Source organism: Netta rufina, assembly GCF_964035555.1.
Source record: "Netta rufina genome assembly, chromosome: 2".
NCBI lineage: Eukaryota > Metazoa > Chordata > Aves > Anseriformes > Anatidae > Netta > Netta rufina.
This window is the reverse complement of record NC_140124.1, coordinates 7,238,413-7,258,887: the sequence shown is the minus strand read 5'-3', so window position 1 is coordinate 7,258,887 and position 20,475 is coordinate 7,238,413. Positions and strand designations below refer to the sequence as shown.

The 20,475-nt window shown below is 39.8% G+C and overlaps 1 protein-coding gene across 8 annotated transcripts in view; it reads left to right on the top strand.

Moving 5' to 3' along the window:
- KMT2C (lysine methyltransferase 2C) overlaps positions 1 to 20,475 on the top strand; it is a 195,371-nt gene that overhangs the window by 113,815 nt on the left and 61,081 nt on the right. For 7 of the 8 annotated variants that reach the window (XM_084281563.1, XM_084281562.1, XM_084281560.1 and 4 more), the window contains 6 exons: positions 8,426 to 8,542; positions 12,170 to 12,271; positions 12,451 to 12,555; positions 13,679 to 13,860; positions 14,607 to 14,771; positions 15,373 to 15,482. In XM_084281563.1, coding sequence (XP_084137689.1) covers positions 8,426 to 8,542; positions 12,170 to 12,271; positions 12,451 to 12,555; positions 13,679 to 13,860; positions 14,607 to 14,771; positions 15,373 to 15,482 — 781 coding nt within the window. The remainder of the gene's footprint in view (positions 1 to 8,425; positions 8,543 to 12,169; positions 12,272 to 12,450; positions 12,556 to 13,678; positions 13,861 to 14,606; positions 14,772 to 15,372; positions 15,483 to 20,475) is intronic. The other variant, XM_084281564.1, reaches the window with a different exon arrangement.

The window sequence follows — 20,475 nt, the reverse complement described above, 5'->3', positions numbered from 1 at the left end:
GCTAACAAAATCAGCTAATTGGCAGAGAGCCTGGTTAGGACACCATGAAGGCTGCTCCCCGGCTGTAAATGCCTGTATCGGAATAGATACTCATCTCCTTAAAAAAAGGGGGGGAAAAAGCTGTAAAAGTGGTAGCAGGTTGTATATTATAGGTACAATATAGCTGTAGACATGAACATCTCAGTGTGTGCTGAGAGTAATGCAAATAAAATTGAGTTGAACTACAGTTTAGATGGAACAGAGGAGTAACAACCAAAATCCCAGCAGTGCTGATGTAATATCATCTGCTCATCAGTGTGCAGATTATACTTTAAAGGAGCAAGGTACTCGGCAGCTTTGCAGTACCTGTTGTAGAACTGGACGCGTTACTTGTGCAGTCACTGATCTGTCTGCAAAGCGCCTGTCGGGGGCTGTGAAGGTTTCTTTTGATGTTGGTAGTCTTTGACCTGTGCTTTGAACACCTGTTAAGCTGGAACTTTGGTGAATAGTGATTTTCTGGTAAGAAAAGCACGTACGTGGTTGGTTTTAAGCCCCAGTATGCTTTCTTACTTCTCGTTGAGTATTTGGCTCTAGCATAGATGAGCACCTTGTGGAAATCAGTGAAAAATTGTCTTGAATAAGGACAGAAAAAAAATGAAGACCTAATTTGTGGAAAATAGCTGTTTGCCTAACCTTCTACCAGCAGACTAAATTCAGCGTAACTAACGGGGAGGGATTTGGTCTTGAATCTTTTTCAGACTCTTCGCTGTCTGATGCTGTTGTGTTGCTTTTTGTCAGGACCTAGGTTAAGAAATGCAGCTAGATAAGAGCTTAGCAACACATCTTTGAGGCCAGTAAAATCACGGAGAAAAATCACACGAAATAGGGGTTGGATTCTTTGTGTTGAGTAAGTAAGGTGTGGCTCCAATCCTTGGCGAAGCCGACGTTGGATGCAGAGCTGCTTTCTCCTGTTGCACAATGGAGCTGTCACTGCAGCACTGGTCGCTTATCCAGGACTGCACAGGTTTAAAATAGATGCTTCATTAAGTGTCTGATCACTCCGTGCGTATGCCAACATGAGCCAGCTTCCACAGATGGCAATGTTATCCACTTCTCCTAGAAGGTTTAAATCTTAATATACAGCCTCTTCTTGGAATGCCCTGTTCCTTTTTTAAGTAGAGGAAGAAATGCATTGCAGTGGATTTATGGGGCTTCATATGGAGAAGAATGGGAAAAATATCTCTGGACCCTATTTTTCCTCAGCTTGGTAAGACACATCAGTTCAGTCTTCACCAGAGGCATGGGGATCCATATAAATGAGCAGTTTCTGATCCGGATTTGTTTTAATTCCATTTAATTTATTGTGTTGTGTGTGCATTAGGATGAATGATCGTCTCTCTCTTCAAAATCTATTGATACAATTATTAATCAAATATATTTGGCTAGGTGTTCAGTTCCAATGTTGAATGCAAAGCAGTGTAAAATCTGAGGGGTTTTCTGGTATTGGATCTCAGTAGCTTACATTTGTAGTAGGCTTTTGTCGGAGATACCATTACATCCTATTATATCCTGCTCCTATTTTGAATAGACTAAATCCCATCCCACGGACAGTCAAGACAAAATTCTGCTTAAAAGACCTCATGACCCCCTTCCAGGGCTCCACTCTTGTTGTCAGCACCTGTCCCCTCCCCGTACCTCTCCCCTTTAATGTTCCTACAGCCAAACCTATTTTGGTTAGAAGTAAAAGCAAACACTCCAGAACAAAAAGGGGAGCTGTGCAAAAACGTGTAGGTAGGTACAGCTGTACTGATAAAAGTTACTTCTGGTGGTACAAGTTTCTGCCACTTGGAGAACGTGTTTTTTCCCTCTACTAGGCTAGGAACCTTCAGTCCCACGCACATCAGCTGCTGATGTTTGTTAGGTCAGCCTGTTACCCATGCCTTCAGCTACAGGTAAGCCCTCAATCGCTGCATCCAGCCCAGCAAGAGGACTCTGTCCACCTAGCTTGGCATCTCACTCATTGGCTTACCGTGGTTTTTAGTCCCATTTTTAGTCAGTTCTTATCCTATTCCGTAAGGGAGCCAAATTGCCTTTTAGATATACTCTGAATGCAGTTCGTAGATCAGAGATGCTTGCTACGAGCTGCCCGCACAGCAAAGTTGTTCCAGGGCTGACCCCAGAGCTGGATCTGTACAACATCTTCTCCATGGACTATGTCAATTGTCCACTCATGCCCACAGGTAATTTTCAGATTGATGCCAGGGGGCAGGATTTTTGCTTTGATCTTTTTCATTATTTTATTCATGAAGGAGCGGTCTCAAAAGTGATTACCACAGAAATTTGTTGATGACTAATCTGATATTTAGCAAGTTTGAAATAAATCTTATAAGAAAAATGAGCATTTCTTTCTGCAAGCATATGTTTTTAGTGGCAGTGGCTATATTCTGTGTATATGAATGGGAGAAATTTGGAATCATCAGTTATTTTTGCAACTGAACTGTGTATTGGGAAGCATAATACAAAGTAGTGCAGCATTGTGAGACTGGTAGGTAGATTTGAGAATTATCTATGAAATTATATTGAATACTAAGCTTTTACTGGTTTTGGTTTACTCTAAGTATTGTTTTAGAAGGCATTCCATGGAAGGTGCTCATTAGATAGAAGAAAGGGATTTGTGCTCATCGTGAAGGTATTGGTGATCCCTATTAGATGTCTCACTGCATATTTCTAGGTATTTTATGGGATTTTGTACCAATTGAAAAATGCAGAACATCACAATTCATGTTCTTTCTTAGAAATTGTGGCTTTTCCACTATCTCTTAGGTGGTACTCCTTAGTCTGGTACTGTAGCAGTAGATGAAACAGAGCCAGCGGTAATTGAGTAGGATCTCCTGCCCCTTGATGACATCGTGTTTGCTTTTGTCCTGACTTACTCGCAGCTGTGTTGTTGTTCAGTGTTTAGGACTCAGAAACACGATGGAGAATGAGAAGTTCCCTTTTCTGTCAAAGTACCTCATTATTGCCCTGAATAGAACTTCCTTCAGTGCTGAGTGGCAATAGGCATTAATTAAAAGCCAAAATACAATTAATGCATCTCTTTGATGTAATTCATTTGTTCCAAGTATTGTGGAAGTGCGTGGTTTTAATTAAGTTTATCTGACCAAGAATTCAAACGTTCCTGATCTACAACAAAACTTGGATTAAATTTCCAATTTACTTCCGAACAATGCGGTTCGTGCATCGTACCCAATTCGCTGTGTTTTGAAAGACTGAATTATTTCCTGCTCAGACTGAATATTCCATTTGCTTCTTAATCTTTTCACTCTACCTAATCTTTAGAGGAGTGTATCTTCTTAGAAGGGAAAATAATGCTGTACATCCCGAGTGGGAGCAGGTAGTTTTAGTTAAGTGTTTTCAGCATGTCTGAGTTCACGGATTTTGACCCTTTGCTAGCATATCCCCTCTCTTGTGAGCTGACGGAAAGACTTGGTGATGCACAGGCTTTTTTGTGCTGCTTGCTGTGCAGGTTTTCTTTGAGTCCCCATATTACAAGAGCAATTACTACACATAATGTATTTTAGGAATAAGGGAATTGTAACTTACATTCAATACATTTCTAACTTTGTCCTACTAGAATCAAAAATTCCTTGATTTTAAAAGTAAGGCTAACATAGCAAAGGTAAATTTCATAGTTAAATTTCATAGTTAAAGTTAAACCCAGAAGATTTTTGACAGAAGGAGAGCTGATGAACAAGTGACAGAACTCCTGGCAGAACAGAAGCAGACTTCACTCCTACAGTATCTGTCTGGTGGAAGCTGCTACAGACTGGAGGAGTGGGATTCGATTTGCTCACCTAACCCTGGACATCTGCAGCCTAAACTACTCCTGTACTCACCTCGAGGTTCCTGTAGCCAGCAGCAGCAGGCATGGGGTGCCACCAGCTTGCCACCGACCTTGCTGTGCCCTAAGTTGCCTTCTGCAAGCACCCCAAGGGTGCCCGGAGGGTTTGGCACAGCTGAACAGGCAGGGATTGAGCAGAGGAGCTGCACCAAGGCTGTGGTAGGATGGGTGTCTCAGGTCTCTTTGTGAGGAAGCTTTTTTTCTCTCTTCATCCCTGTTTCCAACTTGGTGCAGCTGTGCCAGGAGCATTACGGCGTTGCACTGAGTGTGCTTGGGCACGAAAGGTTTCTGCCTCCAGTTGCTCACCTCTGGTCCCCTGGTAGAGGATACCGAGCCCTTTGATCTGCAGAGTTGTCTGCATGCTGACTGCCTGCCTACAAACCCCTGGGACAGCAAAATTTTGCAGTTTAAGCTGTTGGAGTGTGCTCGTGTTAAGGCAGGCACAGGGCAGCGGTTGGTGGCACGGCCATTTGAGCTGTGGTCAGGAGACAGAGAGGGGATAAGGATGGGTAGCTGGAAACATGCAGGTAGTCCTTCAGCCATGAAGCGGTTTGTAGCCTGCATGTCTGATTTCCCCCTTGTGTGGGCAAAGCTGGGAAGTTTTTATTTCTCCTAGGTGCCATATTTCCCATGCAGACACAGCCAAAACCCTAGAAAGTAGATTTAGTCTGAATACCAGCGTGCCCGCGCTGTGGGTTGTACCACGTGGCCAGGGCTGGTGTTTTTAAAATGCAACTTTAACACAGAATTAAGCTTTTAGGTCACTGACAGATACTTCTTTGGGATCTGTTGTGCCACTTGGAGCCCCGAGCCGTGCAAGAGGCTCGCAGGTATAAAAGTGTTTGTGCTTGAACACGTGAGCAGTCAGCATGCGTGAATAGTTGGGACTACAAGTGGTCATGAGGTTTTTCCATATCATGCACACTGTCCTACTGCTGAATGGCATTCGTGAGCTGGTAAACCTGTACAGCTTCTCATCTGCTTCACTTCTCATCTTAGTATTATTTATTTCTTCTTTTCACGAACATAAAATTAGGGAAATGTATTATCCTTCCATTACACTCAGTTGCAAGTTTGGAATGGAGGTATTTATTGTCAGTGATGGCTCACTCCTGCAGCCTTTATTTAGGGTTCAATTTATTTAGGGTTAGATTTTAATTTGTATGAGGAATTGTAGTATCTTCTTGTGTACATCTCAGCACTTTCTTCTTGGCCATATTTCTTGTGAAGAGGTCCAGGACATGTCACCATGGTGGGAACTACATCAATAGGGATAATAATATCATCAGAAGCTTGAAAAGAGTTTGTAGGTACACTGTATAGATGTGTATTATTACATGTTTATAACAGCATTATTGTTTGATAACACTGTAACATGAAAACATCAGGGTGATACAACCTTAGTAGTGGGATTTGGGAATGGTTTATTTGTGGCAAACATGCGGGAGGGAGATGTTTTAATTACTGTGGTTACTTTTTTATTATTTTTCTTCTATGGCTTGTTTATATTCCTTGTCTTTCATGCGCCTCTCAGACTAGTCATCGCCGTACTTGTCAGTTGTTGAGGCTCAAAAGTCGGCTAAGGACATTTGTTCTCTGAAAATGGGATTTAAGTGCAAAAGGGGACCCTTAAAGCCCTCCCTCCTCAGTTTGATGCCATACAATTTGGGGATGTGACTTGTTGTTGTTATGATGGATTGCTTTATATTTGTATTAATGTTTTGTTTATAAAACTCATGTTGTTGTACTTAACCAGCGCTTTGAAGTTTGCTATATTTGTTCCAGTGTAAGTTTCAATGACAGCCTAAAAATCTCCCGCCTCCCTCTCACTCAGTGTGAACTAATTTACTCGTTAACACAGAAATGCCTATGCCTGCATGTGCTTTGCTTTTCAGATTTTTTTGTTGCTTGCTTTTTTCTTTTCTTTTCTTTTTTTTTTTTTTATGTTGCCAAGTTTTATACATCTATTTTCTCACCCACCGTGTCCTAGGGGGCTTGGAGTACCAATAATACAGTCAGCCCACCTTCCTGGTCCCCAGACATTTCAGAAGGTCGGGACATTTTTAAATCCAGACAGCTTCCTGGCAGTGCCATTTGGAGCATCAAAGTGGTAAATAATTTGAATTTATTTTCCTGTATCCATTGCTATCTTTCTGCTGCAGAGACTGCTGATGACATTCTGTATATCACAATTGAATTAATCTTCCGTTCTAGTACTGCTTAAGACATTTAAAAATCATTAAAACTCTGGAGCTTTCAGGGTAAAGAAAAAAAAATCTGCTTTCCAGAGTGTACGATAAGATGGCATTGCCCTGATTTCACATGGCAAAGACTAGTTTGTAATGCCATTTTTTGTGTGTGCTTACTACTTTATTTTTTGTGGTTGGCTTTACATAGCTGTCAAAGTAAGTTAGGTGAGAAAGAAAATGTCCTTAAGACTGGCAGGAAGGTAAGGCAGGCGCTGAAAGGAGCAGAGCTCTGAGGTGGGGCTTGAATTGGTTGCTGTGGAGAAGCCTTGCAGAGAGTGGATTCAAAGTGACAGCGTTTTTAGCTTATGGGGGAATAAAGAACACCATTCCTGCCTATTGAATGGACCAAAGCCTGCATCCACAGTGCTGGTTACCATTCAAAATACCCGCAGAAACTAAATGGAATTTAGGTTTTTTAATGACCAAAAATTTAAATGATGAAACACTAACAAATAGTGGTAGGTTCCAAATAAGTTATTTCCATCTCACTTTAACACTCATGCTATTTTTATTTTAATTTGACATTAGCTTAGCTTTTGCTGCTTCAAGCATTAATTTCCAGCTTACTGTTCAGCATTAACATTGGTACAAGTATGTGCTTATTCCTACTAGCTCCGTGAAAATAACACTACTGATATGTGATCTGAACGATACAGCATAAGAAACATGTCCGAAAAGTATCCATTTTAATAAGAATTGATGCTTGTATGTCCTGTCTGTGCATATGTATTAACTCCATATATATGTAAGGACAACATTATCCCTTCACCTTTACTACATATAAATTCTTGAGCCATCAGTGGTGTCCTTCCTCTCACTTCCTAAAGTAGTGTTGCATTACATCGCCTCATTTTGTAAGAGTAAATCAGTTGAAATAGATGGATGTTGATAAAAATTAACATTGGGATACCTGAATTCTCCCTTGAGTTTTGACCATAAACTTGTATATCATCTTTAAATCAAGAGATGGCATATTTGAAAAATCCTGTTGGTAACACTGAGCCCATCATGCTGCTTTCCATCCACAGAGCTCCCAACTCTGTCAGCAGAAACTGTTCATGTATGTTGGTGACACTGTACCAAGGAGCTTTGTTGCTCAATCAACATCATTTCATTGAGTAAATGCTTTGTCTTGGCATTAAAAGTAGTCTCCAGCAAATTTTTAGATACATGCACGTTCTGGATACTCTGTGGATGGATTTGGGCTATTTTAGGAGCACAGATTATTCACATATTTGAAATCAATGAATAATCTCGCTTATTTGGTAGCAGGAGAGATGCTCTCTTGGATGTATACTATAATTATCAGCATTTACAGAGAGCAGAGCTCTGAAATACAAGCTCTGTGAAGGTGCATGACATACGGCCAGAACTCAGGGACATTGTCAGGGTGTTCGTTTTCTGTCTTGAAGCAATGAGGGAGTTCCTCTTACAGTTTGTATCCATTTCATTTTGAAATAATAATTAAAAAATAATAATCAAACTGAGTCACAGGAGCAATATCAGGTAACTATTATTATTATTAAATATATATATATATATTTGCTTTTCTGCAGTAAATTGTAATTGAACATATTTGTGAATGCTCCAAGAGCGCAGAAGCACCACAACTGTATGTCTCTGCATATAAAATAAGGAAAGAGGGAAAAGAAAGTGTCTCAAATAAGTGTATGTTTTCTAAGGGAAGTATACTGTTATGGGGCGTATTGATCTGAGTATGATTGATATAATTAATATAAAAAGCTCTCTCTGTATCTGCTGAATTAAGAGAGTTCAATGGAGCCAGCTCCTGCTTCACTTTGGGAACAGGATTGAGCCCTAACAAACTCCAGTGTTTGCTTGATCATTATTAGCATAAGAAAAGTATCTATGATTGCAATTAATCAAGGGCCCAGACCACAAGCAGAACTTACCTGATTGAGATGGCTGTTTAAAAAAAAGTGAATCATACAATAGAGGGTATTTACTTTGGGTACTTAGCAATGTGGAAAAGATAGTATTTCCATATTTCCAGTTAATCCCAAACAGAAAATAAACATTTCTGGGTTTGGCTGCATTCTCACTGATGATAAAGGTGATCGTATTAATTCATGTAAGTAGTTATAGGAGTTCGAGGTAATTCGCAATGACTTATGCAGTAACTTGATGACTGTGGTGTAGTGTGCCCTTATATGCTTGAAACCATAGGTTTTGTTTTTTTTACTTGTATTTTTCCCTAGATACATTGAACAAGTTTGAATCCCTTATAACAAAAGGATTTCAGATTGCATTTAAATCATTATCTTATATTGAATAGGGCCGTGGATCAGGATTCCCAGGGAAGCGGAGGCCTCGTGGTGCAGGTCTTTCGGGACGAGGTGGCAGAGGTAGATCGAAACTGAAAAATGGAGTTGGGACTGTAGTCATTCCAGGGGTAAGAACATTTATTTTTAACTCATATTGTAGTCTGTTAATGTAACATAACCTAATCCAGCTGTAATTCGTCATTAAAATGTTGTGTTAACCAAATAACACTAAAAAGTAGAGGTATTCCATAAAACCTGGTTGTTATTATGTGTGATTATGAACTAGAGAACTGAAGCAAAGTGGACCTGAGGCAATTTTATGCTGCTATTGCCACTTAAAGGGACAACTGCTGGGAAACTTGGCGTACTCCTTCCACTTCCTCAAGTGGAAAACGTGCCAAGTAAACGCAGCATTCATTGGAACAACAGAAAAGGGGAGAACAAAACATGTGCATACAACTAACAGCAGCCATAGCAGATCAGCCCAGAGGTGGGGCTACCCAGGGGACCAAACCTGATGGTTGAGGGAAGAGAACAGGAACAGAAGAGCCGTAGAGAACGAGATACTTCAACGGTTTGTGGCTCAGGGACTTGCTGAACAGGAGGTGGTGTCTTTGTCTTGGACAACCTCTGTTGAAGTTCTCGTTCATAAATTTGTCTGTGTGCTTCTAATAACTTTTGATGATTGTCTTAACTAACCTCTTTTGGTTCTACAGCTCATGAGCCTGTTGGATACAGGAATACCTCTGTCAATTTGTTTCTCCTCCTGAGTGTCCTTAGAGGAAAGACCACTGAGAGCTGTTCTTTTATTAAACTTCTGCCACTCATTTTTTATAAATTTCTGTCATTGCTCCTCTTTTTCCTTCCACTCATCTTTTGCTAACTTGGCGAATCCCAGTATTTTTTGTTGTATGGAAGCTACTGCAGACTTCTGACCTTCCTTGTTAGTTGTTGTCTTCCTTTTTTAAACTTTATCTGTGTTGACTTTGGTCTGACATTTTATAAACCAGAACTCAGCTTTATTAAGTTCTTATGTAGCTCTTCACAATTGTCTTTCATTTTTTATTACCTTGAATATCTTAATATTGTTGGCAAGCTTTGTCACCTTGCTCCTTGATCAATCTTCCAGACTGTGTGTGTCGAACACCAGGGCCTGTTGGCAGCCATCCCTATCAGGCTTCTAGTGCAAGGACACTTACTCTAATATGTTTCCTCTAAAAAAAAAAGTTTAGCTGCCTTTTTTTTAAAAAAAAAAAAAGAAGGAGCTCTGGTGAGTGACTTTGCCAAAACAATTTGGCAGTGAAGTAAATTACGTCAGTCATATTTCCCTGTCTCTGGGCTTGCTGACGCCTTGAAAGAAACCCAATAGATCATGATTTACCATACCTAAGGCTTCCTTGCCTCTTTAACAAAATGTTATATATGTGGTTGCAAGTTCTCTGTTACGATCAGATGTTAGATGTCCTGTTTGATGGTACCTGGCTTCCCCCCCTAAGAATTTTGAGAAAATGCTAGTTACATTTGCCATCTCCCATTCCTATAGCACTGAGTGATTTGCAAGTGGTTGCTCACTGCAATTGATAGTTGAGCTATTTCATACTTGGAGTCCTTTTAAAATCTTTGTGATCTGCAATCCTGTTCTGGAGAGGAGAGATTTTGGTATAAAAATTGTGGGAAATGTGGATTGCAAAAAAAATATATATTTTTTTTTTCTGCTGTGGATTTGCCATCTTTGAACATTCTTGTTATAGTTTGATTGTCAAGCAGCCCTGTAGATTTTGACAGGCTTCCTCTTCATGTCGAGAAATGGACTTGCTCATTTTTATGTCTTCGTTAAGTAATTCCTCTGACTCTTTAGAACTGCTTTTTTGTGTTCTTACGTACTGTCTGCTTGAGCTTATACAACATTCAGGCATTCACACGATTATTTTGATCTTTGTACTTCAAAAGAAGCCACATTTTCTAGAACAAAATCTTAAAAATTGTAACTGAACAGAGAATATTCAGTGAGGTTAAGTGGTATAAATACAAAATGGCCATCACTGTCCACAGTTCCCTGTAGAAATTTGCTCCTATGACATGTAAAGTAAATGGCAACTTTTCTGCTTCAGATTTCTATGATGCAGCTGTCTTGTAATAATGTAGGTGAAGGTAGCAATGCGAAGATAAAACACAAATACCTGCCTTTTGCCAGATAAGGGGTTGAAACAGGAATATTTTCAGCCCTTTTGCACAAACTCAGTCTTACGGGATCATGACCAGTGGACAACTAAATGACCTTGAAGGCTTCTTCATACACCTTGGGAATAGGGTAGCAGGAGGATAGATACAGGCTAAGCCCAGTTGGCTCACGGCTGGTGTTAGGCACACATCAAAACTTCAGCGATCCTGTCCTTCACATTCTGCTCTTGCAGTTGTGGAGGCAGCTCTGAGAACTTCGTGCAACCTGTGGAAACACATGCAAGGGAAAAGCTCTCCCTGAACATCTCAAGAGGTGGTTCGGGTGTTTTTTGGTTAATTAGTTCCAGCTGCAGAGCTCTCAGCAATACAGTAATTAAGGCATGGTAACAGTATACTCATACTCCCTTTTTAGCTGTTTCTCAGTAAATGCTGATTTTCAGCAAGTCTATCCGAAGGGTTCCTGTAGCTGTTGTAACAGTATTTACATTTGTCTCTAGTGATGTTTGGATTTGTAAAGCATTTAAAGTATTACTTAAACAAAACTAGCTAAATAAGACTTAAGCTGTATTTAAAATAATCCACATTTATAAAGCAAGAACAGCTGGTAAAACAAAGTTACGCTTCTCCAGCATGCATTATTTTATTTTTTTCATAGAAATGTGTGCTCTTCTCTTCCAAGCTTTCAAGGCCACTGCTGCTTCAGAGAGTAAATGCCTAGGCCAGTTAATGGAAATTCATGGGTGACAAATTGTGGAAAGCAAGATTTACATGAAAGTCCGAACACGGTTAAAGCATTCACTGATCTTTTCATCATGACTCTCCCAAAATCACTAGGTCTTCCTGTCTTCTCTGAGAGTAATGATGCCCTTAATCGAGAGATTGATAGGCTATAGTAAGGACTTACAGACTGAGAACAAAACAACAGATTCAAGTTCTCTGTTCAGTGCAAGTTTTTATGGGAAAATCCATATAAGCCTCATGAAGAAAGACCTTGTGGAGTGCGTCCTGACTCTTGCAACTTCTGAACTCTTGGTCATTTCTCTAACACAGCTGGAACCTTAGCTAAACCACATTTTAGGCAATACGGGACAAGTTACATTTCTGTGAATGCTTTCTGAGTTCATACTCAAAGCATGTCACTGCAATTAACTTTTCAGTAAGAACTTCAGTGTTTAAAGACAGGAAAAAGGGCAGGCTTGGTCACAATATGACAAATTCTGCTTAGTGATTTTTTTCTTAGACTGCCTCTTTCCTTCAATTTCCATTTTAAAGTACATGGGGTAACAGGTAAAGGTGAACAAAAGAGAGGAAGAGAACGTGTAAAACTGAGTGGTGATACTTGTATTCATGTGAAAAGTGTTGTGAATTAGTACAACAATTTCTCATTAAGATAGCTTTGTGTGGAAGTTTGTACCATGTGAAGAAACAAATGCACAGACTTCTGGTGTATCCTCTGAGCTTGTATTCTCCAGTAGTATTAAAAAACTAACATGTTTAAAGGATAGATTTCGTCTTCTTTCGTGGCTTAGAAAATATGACATGCTTGCTAACTGTGTTGCATTTTTTTGGTACAGGTCACAACTATGGATATCTCATCTAACAAAGATGAGGAAGAAAACTCGATGCATAATACAGTTGTCCTCTTCTCTAGCAGCGACAAGTTCACTCTCCATCAGGTTAGGCTAATAGTTACTCAGGTTTTCATTTTGTTTATTTGCTTTTAATTTAAAAAAGTAAATAAATGTCATTGTTAGGAGTTACATCATACAACAAGCTAGCTGGATTTTACAATTACATGTTTTCAGAATTTACTGTCTGGTATGTGTTGAAAATCTGCACGTTTCTGTAATTTCAGGATATGTGCGTAGTTTGTGGGAGTTTTGGCCAAGGTGCTGAGGGCAGGTTGCTCGCCTGCTCTCAATGCGGTCAGTGTTACCATCCATACTGTGTCAGTATTAAGGTGAGTGCTTTGGTATATAAGAGATGACTTGATTACACTGCTTTCATATTGTGCCTTAATAGCACTACGCTGCCTTTGGTTTTGTGGTAATTAGGGGAGTCATTAACTTGTTAGATATTCTTCAGCTAATGTGACCATTATTTGTACGCGACTTGTGAAAGACTTTAATTAAATGTCATTTTATAGTATGCATCGCCTCAAGAGAAATTAACCTTTCTGTAATTTCACAACCATAAATAGCACTGATTATCCAGCAGTTGGTTAGAATAACAGTTGGAGATACAAGCTTAAAACCTAAATACAAGCAAAATTAAAAACAAAAAATTATAATGCATCTTCATTTACTACAGGCATAAGGTTTAGTCGATTCAGTTTGTCTGTTGGCTGTCAGAATTGACAGCAGTTGGAGTGGTTAATTAATATATTTTACTTTCATTAATCTAGGAGAATTTGTGAAAATGAAATACGAATCGTATGAGTTGATTTAGGAAACGCATAATAAGCTGCTTACTGCAATATATGAACTAAACACTATTATATAAGTGCATCTGTGTAGAAGTGATTTCTTGAAACATTTCAGAGTATTTTAAATGTTTTATTTTAAATTTACATTACAAAACATTATATGCATTCTTCGTACGACTATACTTTGGTTTTGCATTTATATGCCACCCATATGTTATTTAATAAACAATAAAACATAGCTTTGGATGATTGAATCCTTAGCACTGGCTATCACAGATAATTTAGGAAAGATACAGGATTCTCAGTGATGTGAATACTGGCTTTACTACATACCTGAAAAAAGCAGCAGTATGTTCTCTTTCTTCCTTGTGGGACCCAGCCACTCTTATAAGGAATAAACTATCCTACCAGTGCAGTATGTATTTTCTGACGTGCTAGTTTACCTGAAATTATGTTCCAGAACAGTATCAGCAACAACATAGAGTTCCTTTCTGTTTGATCCATTCCCATTTAGTGAATTTTCACCAAGTTTAATTGATAAATGGCTACTTGTGATGTAGAGAAGAGCATCTCGTGCTGCACTAGCCAGGCCTTCATTTTTACAGCGACCACACTTCAGAGAGCAATGTTCAAATAATTTTCACCTTGGCATTTGCAGATTACTAAAGTGGTGCTTAGTAAAGGCTGGAGGTGTTTGGAGTGTACGGTGTGTGAAGCCTGTGGGAAAGCTACAGATCCAGGAAGGCTGCTGCTCTGTGATGACTGCGACATCAGCTACCACACTTACTGCTTAGATCCGCCCCTGCAGACCGTTCCAAAAGGAGGCTGGAAGTGCAAATGGTGTGTTTGGCTTGGGTGTCACGAATACTGGCTTTTTTTGTTCTTTTTTCTTACTTGTAATGCCAATTTCACTGTAATAAAGTTTTAGTTTTATTGAAGTTAGGTGTATTAAACAAAGCAAACAAAATACTTCTGAATTGTTTCATTCAGTTTGCAGTTTAATATGGAAACAGTCACCTCCTCTTAATAGTTGCTTAGTGCCAAAACCCAGGTAAGTAGAGATGGACAATATTTTTCTTTTGAAACTTTGAGACAAAAAATCCTAATCTATGTTCATTGAAACAGTTGGAAAAATTAATGGGCACTTCACCGAATTGCTCTCAAGATAAAAACCCTTTGAAAACCATTCGTGTTACTTGGGTGAAGTACAAACAAAATAGACCTCTCGCATGGCCAAGTCTTTTTATCTCAAAGTGAATGCCAACTGAAAGCAGGAACTCTTTTGACCTGTTAAGCTGTTAAAAACACCCTTCCACCTGTTTTGCAGATTGAAACGACTTCTTATGTAGGAACTGCTTTAAAATGTATCAAAAGTACTGGTAATGTTCAAAATCTGAATAATAAATTTTCAACCAAGTAAAATATTTTGACCTGAAATAAGATGTTTTTGTGTAGTTCCCTCCTTCCCATTGCTTAGTGATCTAAAACCTAAATTATTCATGCAGGTCTGAGTTAGGAGGGTTTTAAAGCCACAAAATGATTGTGTTTAGGACTAAAAGTAATAGATCGTTTTGTCTGTTCTGCAGGTGTGTTTGGTGCAGACACTGTGGAGCAACTTCACCGGGTTTAAGATGCGAATGGCAAAATAATTACACGCAGTGTGCTCCCTGTGCAAGTTTGTCTACCTGCCCAATCTGCTATCGCACTTACAGGGATGAAGAGCTTATAATTCAGTGTAGACAATGTGATCGGTAAGGATTTCTACTGTTTGACATTTTTTCTCCTGGTTAAGGCTTATTTTAATTTTTTTCTCATAATGTAAAAGCATAAAGATGAAGGGAATGGTCTTGTGGTAAAGAACACTGGATTGAGTCTCAGAAGTCTCATATTGGTTCATAACTAGTTGTACCACAGACTTAATAACTGTATGACTCTAGGCAACTTAATTATTTTGTGCCTCATTTTCCACCTCTGTAAAAAGAAAATAAAATTACCTCACACGACTGTCGTCGTGAGGCTACATCTAGATTACCTTGTGTCAACTGAGTAGTTAAGATGACTGCAAATACAGGGAGAAATTATAATACTAACATATTTGCTTCGGGGACATTATTTTACAGTTTTCCTTCCTATGAAGGGAAATAGGTAATGTGATACTGTATATCCAGTATTTTAACACACACCACCATAGAGGATTGCTCTATATGGAGAACCTGATTTCCTTGTTTCTCCCTAAAAGAATTTAACTTAACAAGTATTTCACATTTACTTGGACCATATACTGATACTTGGGTCTCCTAAAACACCACATATTTCCTTTAAATTGTATTTTTTCCCCCACTTAATTTCTAGATGGATGCATGCAATCTGTCAGAACTTAAACACAGAGGAGGAAGTGGAAAACATAGCTGATATGGGTTTTGACTGTACCATTTGTAGGCCATACATACCACCAACAAACGGTAAGAAGACAATTGAAACCAATGGCAGGACTGCACACTGCAATAAATAGGTTTGGGAATGGGTTATGGTTCTTGTCTGTGGTGGAGAGTTGGCTCGTTGTAGAAGCAAGATTTTTTGTTTTTGTTTTAAAGGCCTTCTGGAAGTGTCCTCAGCTCTTTCTCACCCCCTAGTGATTGGCTGTCAGGACATCCCTGCAGCAAAAGACAACCTAGCGGGGGGAATTCTAGACAGATTTATTGAAGATAATTTGGGTAAATTTGGGCTTTTGATGTTGAAAGGGTAAAACACATCTCACTTTGTCGAGCGGAATAAAGAAAGCCCAGTTCTCTAAACATCTGAATTTTAGAAGAATATTAAAATCAATTCCAAGCAAAAAATGTTCTATATATCAGGACTTTGAGGCCCTCTGTAGCAGCGGTAACAACACAACAACAGTCCATACAAGCATCTTTCCCCTCCTTTCCCATGTTTTGTTAACACCACTCCATAAGCTCTCCCAGTATTTAAGACCAGTTCCTTCCCTAGCTCTGGTCTTCGAAAAAAATCTCCATATGTTCTTGCTTGGGAGTCTCCTTTTTTGTTTTTTTTTTGTGTGTTAGTTACAATGCATATTCTTTCTAATGAATTTTGTTCTTCTCTGCACATGTTGTCAGTGAATATACCAACTTCTTTTTTAGTCAGTAGTATGCAATTCCACAGCATTGGTACTCCAGGAGCTGAGGTTACTGCAGTTTTTCTCTTTGAGCACAGCTACACCATCTGGTTCTGTGGGATGGTAGTGGTTAATTTTATAGTGAGTGGCCTGTCAGCAATTAGATTGGCCTATTAGATGATTTATGGTGTTGCTGCAAGAATAGTATCCTGGGTCTGTTTTCTCTGCATGTCAGCTCACAGGAGTTTCTGCTTCAGTCTGCTGCTTTAACAGAGCACTGACACCTCTACACATATTTTTTTTAGAATAATAGTATGTTAAAATGTTCACATTAACCCTTTATTGGGATATCATCAGAGTGTGAGAATGTGGAGGAGAAAGGAACAAGGACTAAGCAAATGTTTCAAAAAATACACACCAGGAGGATTTCAGGAAGATTGGCTTTCCTGATCAAGAGTTGGCTATACTATGAGGCTTGTGTTTGAGAGGTCTGCCAAGAAAAGTTCAATGGAGCATCTGATGTGCCTTTATGCCTCATGTCCTCATAACACTGTGACAGTAATTGTAACTTACTCATGTAGCCTTGGAAGCTTGTGTACTTGCTTGTATAAATTGATCAACTATATACACATGGTAGTGGAACACTTCTAAGTATCCCACTTCTGCCACTGTTACAAGTGAGAATGACTTATGCTTGTGTATTTCTACAAGTCACTTCATCTTTGTAATCTGCTTTTGCAAATTCAAAGCAAAAAAGGGGTTGTAAGTGGGAAAAACAGGCAACTTGTAGATACAACACAGGTTTTTGTTTCTTTTGGTAATAAGCTTTGGTCACTTAAAACACAAAGGTCCAGGTAAGAAATACTGCCCCTTCCTATCTCTGATGAGCTGGCAGAGCTGCCTTTTAGAAGACAATAAAGGCCCCAGTATATGAGATGGAATAACTTTAGAAAGTGGTGTAAGAGATGTTTCACCTCCAGGCATAAACTGGCCCCCGAGTTAGTCCTTTTTGCACACCAGTGTGGAGTTGTGTTGCATAGGTTTGTCTTCTGAGAATAGGAGCCAGTCCCGCAACATCTGTTAGAAAATTGCCCACCCTTCTTTGCAGGTTTTTTTCCCACTTTTATGAGACATGTTTCTCTGATTATTCTTTTTGGTTTTGACTCAGCATATATATGAAGTCTTTAACGTGTACATTTGCACAACTGCATGTCTGAATGTCATTTGGTGCATGTTCGTGGAAATACTTGCATGTACTTTTATATGAAATGTTCCAGTGTCTTGTTAATTTATCTACAACTCTTCTGAAAATTCTATTTTTTTTGTTTCTAGGTGAGAGCAGTAAGCATTTGTTGAACTTAGAGAAACAAATATTAGTATAAATAGTATAAATATACGTAGTATGTAGTATAATATAGTATAAATACTCTGTATACTATATAGTGGTTTTCTTATTGGAATGGCTCCTTCTCTTTCCATCTGAAGTACCACAGAGGATATTGATGTGTTGCAAACATCATTACAAGTTTAACTACTTTATTTGCAGAATAAGCAAGGGCCCCTCAACCTCATAACTTGCCAGTACGTTATGAATGAAGTAGGTGTCCTATTGGTAGAAAGTAAATACCTTTTAAAATATAAGCATGGAGAAAGAGTTTCCATTTTTCTCTCTTCAGAAAACAGGAACTTGAAGAGCTCTTCCCTGTCTAATCTGAAGAACATCAGCTGCATATCTGATAATCCTAAAATCATCTTCTTTGTGAAACAGAAATAAAACACAATTTATTTATTTTTCTTCTTGAACATACGTTAACATCCATAGCCAGCACGTGGTAAAACTTGTTCCAGAGCAGTGTGCCATAAACCTCCATTTCTAGACTGCTGTGAAATACTCATCTCTAATCAGTGTTTCTTCAGGTTGCTTTTAATGTGGTCTTAAGTTACAGGATAGGATCATGGAATCATCTAGGTTAGAAAAGGCCTTCAAGGTCATCAGGTCCAGCCATCAGCCCGACCTGCTGAGTTCCATCACTAGACCACGTGCCTGAGTGCTGTGTCCACACATCTCTTCAATACTTCCAGGGATGGGGACTCCACCACATCCCTTGGTGGCCCATTCCAATGCTTGACCACCTTCTCCAAGAAGAAATTCTTCCCAATGTCCAATCTAAACCTACCCTGGCACAACTTGAGACTGTTTCTTCATGTCTTATCACTCGTCACCTGAGAAAAGAGACCAACACCTTCCTTACTGCAGCTTCCACTCAGGTGGTTGCAGAGAGTGATGAGGTCTCCTCTCAGCCTCCTTTTCTCCAGACTAAACAACCCCAGTTCCCTCAGCTGCTCCTTATATGTCTTGTTTTCTGATCGCTTCACATGCTCAAGCAACTCGATATCCTTTTGTAGTGAGAAGCCCAAAACCGAATTCAGTTCAGGTGCAGTCTCACCAGTGCTGCATACAGTGGGACAATCCCTTCTCCAGTCCTGCTGGCCACGCTATTTCTGGTGCAGGCCAGGATGCTGTTGGCCTTTTTGGTCACCTGGGTACACTGCTGGCTCGTGTTCAGTCAGCTGTTGACCAACACCCCCAGGTCCTTTTCTGCTGGGCACCTTTCCAGCCACTCTTGCCCAAGCCCTGTTGGCATCAGGTTATTTAGGACGCAAGTGCAGCACCCAAAACTTACCTTTGTTGAATCATGATCGGGCTCAAGACTGAACTCCATTCACCAGGGCTCCATAACCTTTCCTGGTGATGACAAGCCTGCAGTTCCCTGGATTTTCCATCCTGCCCTTCCTGTAAGCTGGAGTCATGTTCTCTAACTTGCACTCAGCTGGGATCTCCCTGCTCAGCCAGGACTGCTGGTAAATTATTCAAAGTGGCTTGGTGAGCACTTGGGCCAGCACCTCCAGTACCCTCGGAGGTACATATGTCCTCCAGCATGTAGCAGAATTGGTTTTCTGTTGTAAAAAAGGTTTTCTAATTTAGTTTGAATGTTATCGTGACTGAGTACTGGCAACTGCTGTAGGTAGCAGCAACTTTTGCCTCTGTGCTGTAACTCTTGCACATTCAGGAGAGAGATGTGCATCTCACCCACAGCCGTAGATTCTCCAGACAAGCAAATCTCAACCATCTCCCCATAATTTCTGCCTTTCTGCCATTTGCCTTTGTGCATCCTCACTTAGCTTGTCTATGTATGCCCAAACTGTAACTTGCATCCCTTCCTTGCTTAATCCCCCACTCTCTCCATCCACAAATTCCAGCTTCCTCCTCGGTGCTGGCTTTTGTTCGTTTGTTTTTCTCTGCAGGAGGGAAAGGGAGCAGCTCTGTCTGCTTTTCTTCAGTGGGAACAGCTGAAGAGACAGGAGCTGCAAACACACGTAACAGCTAGTTACAGCCGGTCTGGTGGTAGTTTTTGGTAGCTGCTGGTGTGTGAGTATTCTTCCTGTGGCTCAGATAAGCCTGCCCACAGCAGCAGTGAGGGCTTCGTGTCACTTACTAATTTGGAGATGCTGAGTACTGTCGATGATCCACATCTTAGGGCTGGGATCCTCTGTTGCACAGTCTTCATGAAACTGAATTAAGATCATCTTCATTCTAAAACTTACTGTGTGTACTTCACAGATACACAAAGTAATTAGAAGCTAAAATTTTAACTTTTGAGTTTTTAATTGTCATGTTTATTATTTCAGCTGTTACATTCCTGTAAGTGCCAGTATTTGCAAAAAAAAAATCCCTGCAGTTATGCACGCTTACAGTCAAGCAGGCAGCTGATAGTACTGCGGTGTTGTCTTTCTATCAGACATTTTGCACTGTCCCTTAGTCAATTCCGTTTCTTCCTAGAGCTGTTATTTTCTATTGCAGCCTTCTGAATCACGGCCACCTTTCTTTTTGAAACTGTGATCTTTCTCATCATATTGTATTCCGTGCTACACTTTTTTTTAACTGAAGCCACTAAACACTGCACATCATTCGGCATGTTTAAATCCTTCTGAAAATAAGCATATCATTTTGGTTGAACTTAGCGAAGTGCCTCAGAGAGCCCTGTCCCTTTTTTGTTCTGTTTTTTAATGATTATTTTTCCCCTTTATAGTTTTCTCTGGCTTGGAATTCTGTTTCTCCGCTATCCGTTTTATTGATTTAATCTTTAACCCGCACTCTAATTAGCTCCTTTTCTGGAAATCAGTTCAATACCGTCTTCAAACGTTGTGCAACTTCTGTGAGTTGGTCTCTGAAGGCCTTGCGTTTGTTGCTATCAGCTTATTTGTTTGCCTGTTTCAAGTCTGTTCAGTCTCCAAAGCTGAAAGTGTGCTCAGTCTGATGTGGACTCCTTGTTGTATGA